General features: G+C 42.1%; 1 protein-coding gene and 1 long non-coding RNA gene across 2 annotated transcripts in view; one reads left to right on the plus strand and one right to left on the minus strand.

The window, feature by feature from the left end:
* LOC143518398 (uncharacterized) overlaps positions 1–4,452 on the minus strand; it is an 80,827-nt gene extending 76,375 nt beyond the window's left edge. The window contains exons 1-2 of the mRNA XM_077010863.1: positions 4,403–4,452; positions 2,916–3,047 (exon numbers count right to left, since the gene is read on the minus strand). Of these exons, the coding sequence (XP_076866978.1) occupies positions 2,916–3,047; positions 4,403–4,424 (154 nt within the window). The 5' untranslated portion in view covers positions 4,425–4,452. The remainder of the gene's footprint in view (positions 1–2,915; positions 3,048–4,402) is intronic.
* The window catches only part of LOC143518449 (uncharacterized), a 153,623-nt gene that overhangs the window by 77,766 nt on the left and 66,409 nt on the right, over positions 1–9,448 (plus strand). The gene's annotated exons all lie outside the window — the stretch shown is intronic.

A 9,448-nucleotide genomic window follows, 5' to 3' on the forward strand; every position in this document is an offset into this window, starting at 1 on the left:
AATTTAGTGAATCCTGGTGAGTTTTAAAAGGTATGAAGCTCTCTTGTTTTTATCAAATTCACTATTCACAAAAACATAAGCCGTAAGATTACCTGCTTTAAGTAGGTATGTTACAAAAAAATTACACTGGATAGAGCTTTTAAATACAAACAGAACAAAACCATCCATGTTAAGCCTGGTTTAAGCCATTATATTTGACGCGGCGCGTGCGGGCAGCGCGGGCGGCGCGGGCGACGCGGGCGGTGCGTGCGCCGAAAATGACGTAATCGCGGTGGCTCCACCCGTGCGCGAGAGCCTCGCGCGCGAGGAGGGTACGGCTCGAGAAAAGAGACCACCTCCCCGTGGCTGCGTGTGCGTGGCTGCCTGGCCATGGCACAAACGCGTTCCTGATCTCGCGCATGCTCGTTCGTGTCAATAGTATACGGCGCGAGACTGGGAGACTCTCTCACCATGGCTCTCTCATCCTGGCTGCACCGCGCTGGTGAAGTTCCGTTATAGTCTCGCGTGATAGGAATTTCTAAATAAAAGTAATAAATGCAAATTTACCGTTTCTACATAAATAACTACATATACCTTCACTCTTTGTATTTACGAAACATCCTACATGGCATTATAAGGATGTTTGCAAAGGATTTGAAAACTTCAATGCACATTAAACTTAATGTTTTGCAGATAAAATTCAGGTAGAAATACATGAAAACACACAAACAAAATATTTCCATTTAGAACTTTATTTTTGCAAAAGCCGCATGGCTTCCCCTCTTTAAACACTGTTCAATTTACAGTTGATTGGTATTCCCAATTTGTCAAGCATTGTTCATTGTTCCCATGCGAAGTTTACAATGCAGAGAACTTAACAGGCTATTCTTAAATGTTTTCCTCTCCATAAAGTAACTTTATGAACATATACATTGCCAATACAAGACTAGAATGTAAGATTCGTTTGTCTACAAAAACGAGGTATTTTAACTTACACTAAACGCTGGCGTCGGCCATCGTTTTGCACACGAACGAGCATGCGCGAGATCAGGAACGCGTTTGTGCCATGGCCAGGCAGCCACGCACACGCAGCCACGGGGAGGTGGTCTCTTTTCTCGAGCCGTACCCTCCTCGTTCGTGTGCAAAACGATGGCCGACGCCAGCGTTTAGTGTAAGTTAAAATACCTCGTTTTTGTAGACAAACGAATCTTACATTCTAGTCTTGTATTGGCAATGTATATGTTCATAAAGTTACTTTATGGAGAGGAAAACATTTAAGAATAGCCTGTTAAGTTCTCTGCATTGTAAACTTCGCATGGGAACAATGAACAATGCTTGACAAATTGGGAATACCAATCAACTGTAAATTGAACAGTGTTTAAAGAGGGGAAGCCATGCGGCTTTTGCAAAAATAAAGTTCTAAATGGAAATATTTTGTTTGTGTGTTTTCATGTATTTCTACCTGAATTTTATCTGCAAAACATTAAGTTTAATGTGCATTGAAGTTTTCAAATCCTTTGCAAACATCCTTATAATGCCATGTAGGATGTTTCGTAAATACAAAGAGTGAAGGTATATGTAGTTATTTATGTAGAAACGGTAAATTTGCATTTATTACTTTTATTTAGAAATTCCTATCACGCGAGACTATAACGGAACTTCACCAGCGCGGTGCAGCCAGGATGAGAGAGCCATGGTGAGAGAGTCTCCCAGTCTCGCGCCGTATACTATTGGAGGGCGCTGGTGATTCGCAAGGTCGTGCACCTCTCGAATTTTGTAACTTCGCACGCGCCGCGCCTCAGCACAATGAACAAAGTCATGTTTGCAGGGTTCATACACCTTTATAAGGTGGAATTAAAGCACTTGCACGTCACTTTCAAGGTCCATTTCAACACGTTTTCAATGTTACATTTAATTAAGTTAAATATTTATACATATACTCGAAATGATTCGAAATAATTCGCTTTTTATCACATTTTTAAATGGTTGTTTATTTTCAAAACACCCAATCTTAATGTCTTCACGTTCTCTCATGTTTCCTGGAATTACAAGAGGCTCGTATTTGTTAACGTAATGCAAGAAAACTGTTCAGTCAGACAGATATTTGTTGTGAAACGAAGTAGTTACAATTTCAACATTTTAAAGTACTTTAGCCTAAATTCCAGCACTTTTCAAACCTGGAACACATAGCAACATTAAAATTCTCCTGTTTTTGAGCGGTGTTTCTTTATACTACCACATATCGTTTCGCACAAGACTGCAAAAAGAATGTGACGCGTCAACTAGCCTCCGCCGTTCGCGCAAGTTTGCACGAGGTGTACAGAGTCGCGCGCTACGGTCACGCCAGGCAGGAGGGAGGTCACTTTTCTACATAATGTCCGTAAATCTGAAGGCGGAATGACCCGCAAGTCAATCAAATGACACCGCCGTCATCCATCCAGCGCTGATGAGCGCCAGTGAGAATCATATTTCAGCCACAAAAGATAGCACGCACGCGCGTGTGGTTTATTATGATTTGACGGATTTTTTCCCCAAAAAAATCAAATGACGGAAATCCGTCGTAGTGACGGAGAACTTTAACCCATGGTCCATGATAAATCTTATTTATTGGCATTTCATTAAGAATGTCTTTTATAGTTAACGTGTAGACGTACTTCTGTCTGGGTCAACCTACTCAGAGTTGAGCGACCCTGATTACTTTAACTCCGATCAGCCGTTTTGGAACTTTACACTTTACTGTTTGTTCCACTAAAATGAACCATCAGTCCTTCACTCCACATGAGCATCATTCACCCCCTGTACACTGAACCTCATTTATCTGAACACAACAGGATTATCAACATGTGGGTTTGGTATTTCTGTCTGTTCATGTTCATTCTGAGATGAGACTGATGGTGATGTAGAGATTATGTAGAGTGGAGCTCTGGAATACTCACCTACGTCTACTGTGAGCTCCTGTGTTGGGTCTCCATTGGTCACCTGACACACATCTCCTCTATCAGACTCGCTGCAGTCTCTCAGCTGTAAGGAGACATTTCCTCTCTGCAGCTTCTCAGTGGACAGACTCACTGTGGACAGAAAACACGCACGCACGCACACACAAATTATTTCTTTCTTCGTTTAAACTCATATGTAGGACACAACACTCCCTCACACAGAAACACATATATAATTTCACAATTTATGTCCATGAAAAAGAATATACTGGTATAACAGTGTTTGATACTGTAACCCCCTGTACATTAATGTAAGTGAAGTGATGTTGTGGCAGAGGTGGGACCAAGTCAGTGTTTTGCAAGTCTCAAGTAAGTCCAAGTCTTTATCCTCAAGTCCCGAGTCAAGTCTCAAGCAAAGACAGTCAACTCAAGTCAAGTCTCGAGTCAAGACAAGCAACCGTCAAGTCAAGTCCCAAGTCTCAAACTTGGAATTTCAAGTCCTTTCGAGTCTTTTTTTTTACAGGCACCAACGTTTTACGAATGCTACGCTGATGCGTTTCTTTACTCGTTTTGTTGGTGTCCGCCAGCCAAAAGATGACAGATCATTTACATTTTATCTTCTCTTAATTACATAAATGTACTTAAACAAGAATGTTTCGTTACATCATTTTACACGAAAATAGCAAGCTTCATCGTAAGCAAGATGCTGTCATTACGAATGGTTATTCTAAACATTTGGATAAAATGTTTAAATATAGACTAATAAAAGGTTAGGGTTATTTTTTCATTGCTTTCTGTTATTGTGGGGTCACGGTGTAGGCTACTATTGTTACCTGGAGATTCAGTGGGGTCACATATTCTGATGGCTGCCGTCAGAATTGGTGACCCCAGTTAAAAATGCTCACCTGTACATCCCATTCATGATTTCTTTGTTGGCTGCAATGGTGAGGGGATGGTAAATCTTGTTTAAGTACATTTATGTAATTAAGAGACGATAAATGTAAATATAAACATCTGTCATATTTTGGCTCGTGGACACCAACAAAACGAGTAAAGAAAGTGCATCAGCGTAGTTTTCGTAAAGCGTAGCATTCGTAAAGCGTTTGTGCCTCTGAACAGAAACTGTGAAATAGCGCCCCCTGTGGTCACAAAACTCGACGGTCACAGAATCTGGTGTAACGCCGGTCTGCGTCAGAAGGACGGAAATGAAATTAATGGGGCGCACTTTATAAATATTAATATGCGTTTTAAAATTTAGATTTGGGGTAAAAAAAAATCAAGTCTTTGCAAGTAAACAGGTTCAAGTCCAATTCAAGTCCCAAGTTATTGGTGTAAAAGTCCAAGTCAAGTCTAAGTCTCTGAATATTTTTTCAAGTCAAGTCAAAAGTCTTAATATTAATGACTCGAGTCTGACTCGAGTCCAAGTCATGTGACTCGAGTCCCCACCTCTGTGTTGTGGACTGATGAACTTTGGAAGTGCGACTTACTGATACTCGCAGTTGCCATCATGATCTCCTACAGGTTCAAACTCATAAAATCTGAGAGAGAGAGAGAGAGAGAGAGAGAGAGAGAGAGAGAGAGAGAGAGAGAGAGAGAGAGAGAGAGAGAGAGAGATGGTTAGTATTTTCTGTACTATGGTGGATTGTTTAATTGTGTTTGTCTTGTTGGTGACTAGCGCGCTTTAGCATGATGCTAACTCCTCTTACCTTCACGGTTCTTCACACACACCTGCTGCTTTAGGTCAAGTAGACTGTGTGGACATTTCAGAGCGACTCTAATCGGATCTTTGTCTTATAACAGCATGAATAGTAGGACAGTATACAGTAGGATAGTAAACGTTCACATGGTACAATCCTGTCTCTGTTTTGACCTGCAGGAAGAAAGACTGAAATACTTTCACTTTTACATTTATTCCAGTCGCAGCATTTGAGCGTCACTCTTACGGTTGGGTAGGATATTTAAATAAATATTAAATTTGATAATAAATTTGCTGTTTTTAATAGTTTACATTTTCTTTAAAGTTCCATCCACTTTCTTAAAGTGGATAAGCGTACTTCTCCATCCGTGGCATTCCTGTACATCGAGATTGGGGCTAAAGTACTGATAGGAAATTAAAAACATTTAGAGCTTTTAGCCACAAGGGGGCAGCAGACACCTGAAGTTATGTTGCAATTTACATTTTACTTGAACTGTAGCGGACACGAAAACAGTTTAATTATTCCACCTAATTCAGCAAAAAAGAGTATTTATTTATTCTGTGAAATAGGAAGAACCGGTTTGTAGTCAGGAACATCAAACACAAACTCAGTTTTCATTAGCTGGTTATACTTAGACAAGCTTTATTGTCATTCATTATACACAGGTATACGCAGAACAAAATTTTGTCGCATTTAGGCTCGCACGGAGTATACAGAGAAAAGTTATTGATAGTAACACAGAATTTCGATATAAAAATAGATCAATAGATTTTTCAATAACCCAGATTTAAGATTACGTTTTCAAGAATGTGCCAGATGGCATCCCAGGATTACACAAATACGTAATAAGTGTGTATAAATATAGAAATGTAGAAGTGTAGCAGCAGAGATATTTAAATATGGATATGTGGTATAGATATATAATGTACATCTATATGTATATACATATCTACAAAGAAAATAAAATAGCAGCATGAATAAATATCAGTAAAGTGACATTGTGGAATCAAATCAAATCAAATATATTTGTATAGAGCTTTTCACAACAATATGTTGTCACAAAGCACTTTACAGGATTTACAAGGTTAACAATACTATGGGTCCAAATCCCTAATGAGCAAGCCAAAGGCGACAGTGGCAAGGAAAAACTCCCTAGATGGTGGGGAATAGGAAGAAACCTTGGGAGGACCAAGACTCAAAAGGGAACCCATCCTCCATTGGGCGGCCCGTTAACACACAAATTTCACAAATCAGATCAGCAGTAATCAGCAGGAATCAGATCGGCAGTAGTGTACAGATGACATGTAGCTCATCAATTTCCTGACCTCGTCCAAGGTGTCGAGTTCAACAGTCTAATGGCTGGAGGGAAAAAGCTTTTACAGAACCTGCACCGAATACTCCTGAATCTTCTTCCAGAAGCCAGCAGTGAGAACAGTCCACAGTGAAGATGTGAGGGGTCACTGATGATGTTGAGTGCTCGTGATATGCAGCTCACTGGTGCAAGGTCCTGGATGGGTGGAAGAGAAGACCCGATGATCTTCTCCACTGACCTCACCACTCTCCTCACATTCTTCCAGTCAGAGGCACTGCAGCCTCCACACCACACAGAGATGCAGCTGGTCAGAATGATCTCTATGGTGCTTCTGTAGAATGTGATAAGGCTGGTGGGGGCAGGTGGACCCTCCTCAGTCTGAGTAGGAAGTGCAGACGTTGCTGTACTCTCTTAACCAGAGACGTGGTGTTTACAGAGCAGGTGAGGTTGTGTGTGATGTGCACCCCCAGGAACTTCACGCTGCTGACCACTTCCACAGTGTTGGAGTTGATGTAAAGTGGAGCGTGGCTGGGCTGGTTCTTCATCAAGTAGATGATGATCTCTTTTGTTTTATCCACGTTCAGGATCAAGTTGATGGCACTGCACCAACCCACTAAGTGCTTGACTTCCTCTCTGTAGGCCAGGGCACCGTCACCCTTGATAAGGCCCACCACTGTAGTGTCATCTACAAACTTCACGATGTGGTTTGTGTCAGAACTAGGGACACAGTCGTGTGTCATCAAGGTGAACAGCAGGGGGCTCAGTACGAATCCTTGAGGGGATCCTGTGCTGAGGGTGATGACACTGGAGATGTTCTGTCCATCCCTTACTGACTGTGGTCGTTCAGTGAGGAAGTCTAGCAGCTAGTTTCTCAGGGGAGTGCTGAAACCCAAATTTCAATTTGTTCACCAGATGTTGTAGAATTATGGTATTAAACGCCGAACTGAACTTGAGTGTTCTTCTCCTCCAGATGTGCAAGGCTCAAGTGAAAAGCAGTGGAGATGGTGTCTTCAGTGGATCGGTTTGGCTGGTAGGCATACTGGAAGGGGTTAAAAGTGGTGGGTAGTCTGGAGGTGATGTGCTTCTTAATCAGCCTCTCAAAGCACTTCATCATAATTGGAGTTAGTGCAACAGGCTGGTAGTCATTTAGAGATGATATCTGGGGTTTTTAAAAATGCTGAGACTTTGGCTAGATCCAGTGAGGTGTTGAAAATGTCAGAACATACACCGACTGGTCCGCACATTCCCTGATCACCCGACCCGGTATGATATCAGGGCCGGGGGTCTTCCGTGTGTTGATTCTTCTCAGAGTCTTCCGTACATCATCAAGGTCAAGGCAGAAGATCTCTTCATTCTTATGGGGAACAGCTTTTACTGCAGGGGTGTTATTTAGTGCCTCAAATATCCCAAAGTATTTTAGTCCATTTAAAAAGTCCACATCATCATCACCCACAGAGGGGCTACCTTGTGATTTGTAATGGTCTGAATGCCGTGCCACATGTCCTTGGTGTTAGTGGAGTCATGAAAGAGGTCCTGGAGTTTTTTCCCATGAGCCAGTTTGGCTCTCACCGATCGCAGTGCATCCTCGTCACCAGACTTGAAGGCTGAGTTCTTAACTTTCAGCATTCTACGTACTTCATCGGTCATCCATGGTTGTGAATGTTAACGTGTGTGTGTGTGTGTGTGTTGTCTCTCAGTACCAGGAGTCTGAGCCAGTTTCACTCACCACGGAGCTCCGCCCACTCAGACTCTGTCCATGGTGCTGATACTGCAGTCCCTCCTGCAGCCTAAACACCCAGATAAACAGCAGCAACAGTAGCCATATATATCCATATGTGTGTGTGTGTGTGTGTGTGTGTGTGTGTGTGTGTGTGTGTGTGTGTGTGTGTGTGTGTGTGTGTGTGTGTATGAATCTATATGTATATGACTCTGTATATGAATCTATACATGGCACGTAGTGTATATGACAGCTTTTATTGTCATATGGACATTATTCATTCCAGCAATAATATGATTACAAAGCCACATAGTGGCATATCAAAATAACTAACAAGCTTAACAACTTGACCCTGACAAAATACAGGGGAAAACAACTGGAAAGCTACTGAAACCTACATTGTTGACTCAGTGAGTAACCTCTGCAGTAACTGACTCTTTTCTGCTACACCATCTATAATTTTATCACTCTCCTGCATCTTTAGGACATCTGTCTGAGTAGCCATGAGCATGAAAGCCTCAAGGTGCTGTTGTGAAAGAGAGCTCCTAATCCTGTTTTTGATTCACTTTAGAGTGGAAAAGCTTCTTTCACAAGCTACCTGTGTTACAGACAGGGTTAGCAGAAACTTGTACGCAAGCCCTATGGTGCTGTATGCATGTATAAGGAGATTGTATTGCCTCAGAACCCGACAGCAGCAGAATGGACAGTCATTGCAAGATGAACAGTTTTTGCAAACTATCTCCATCTCATCTTCAGCATCCTGTGATCCTTCCTTTGTTTCCATGTTTGGATACTCCTCCATTACAGAAGTCTTTATCCTGTCCCACTGTCCTGCCAGGCTGATGAGCTCATTCTGTAAACTGTTGCATTGTCTTCAAATGGCAGTAGATACTTGCTCAGCTGTTGGAAAGACGACTCTGGGAATCTGCCAGCATAGGCTGTTACCTGGTTAAAGTTTTTGGATCCAAAAGTGCCATTTCTCAGAAAGCGCTGGTTAATGCTCTCTAAAACTGTGTCCATGATTTTGTTATGGACGTCAATCTTGTATGACGTGATAGCATCACTTAGAGTCTCATCTCGGCACATCTCACCTGGCATAGATTTCTTCTTTCTACCACGTTTTTTGTGGCAGAGATGCTTCAACCTCCAGCTCATTCTCATCATTTAGGTTGTTGTTGGCCCACTGGACAAGTGTGTCTGCTGCTGTTTTGACTTCCTGAATGTCTCTGCTAATATTGTTCAGCTGCGATTCTGCACCCACAATCATCCGATGAGCTGTCAGTATGTCCATTCCACTTGTCTGGAGGTACTTTGATACTGGTGTGGTAATGTGGAAGATTCACATAAAAACCTGGGCTGTAGGCTGTTTCATATTTTAAGAGCTGGGTGATGTATTCCATTGCATTGACACGTGCGGTGGTACTGATGGTGTTCATATCTTTGATAGCAGACAGAGTGTGAAGAACATCAACATATAGGTCCCCATCTGGTTTTCCAAACCAGCTAAATACTTTTGATAGAGCAGCATCTCTTGACCACCAGCACGTTTGCCCTATTGGGACAAGACATCTATGTTTTAGATCCTTGCTCTGCCTTTCCCAAGTGTTCATCCTCTGGTAGGACTCTCTAATGAAGATAGCAATGTTGTTTAGCAGTGTAGAGAGCCACTTGCCAAAACACATTCTGTTGTGTCTGAAAGTACAAGGTTTAGTATGTGTGCGTAGCACCACACATGGAGTTGATTGGGGGACTTCTGATTCAAAAGGGCAGAGAAGCCATTTTACTGACCCTGCATGTTGGAGGCCCC

This window comes from Brachyhypopomus gauderio, chromosome 7, assembly GCF_052324685.1.
Source record: "Brachyhypopomus gauderio isolate BG-103 chromosome 7, BGAUD_0.2, whole genome shotgun sequence".
Classification (NCBI taxonomy): Eukaryota; Metazoa; Chordata; class Actinopteri; order Gymnotiformes; family Hypopomidae; genus Brachyhypopomus; species Brachyhypopomus gauderio.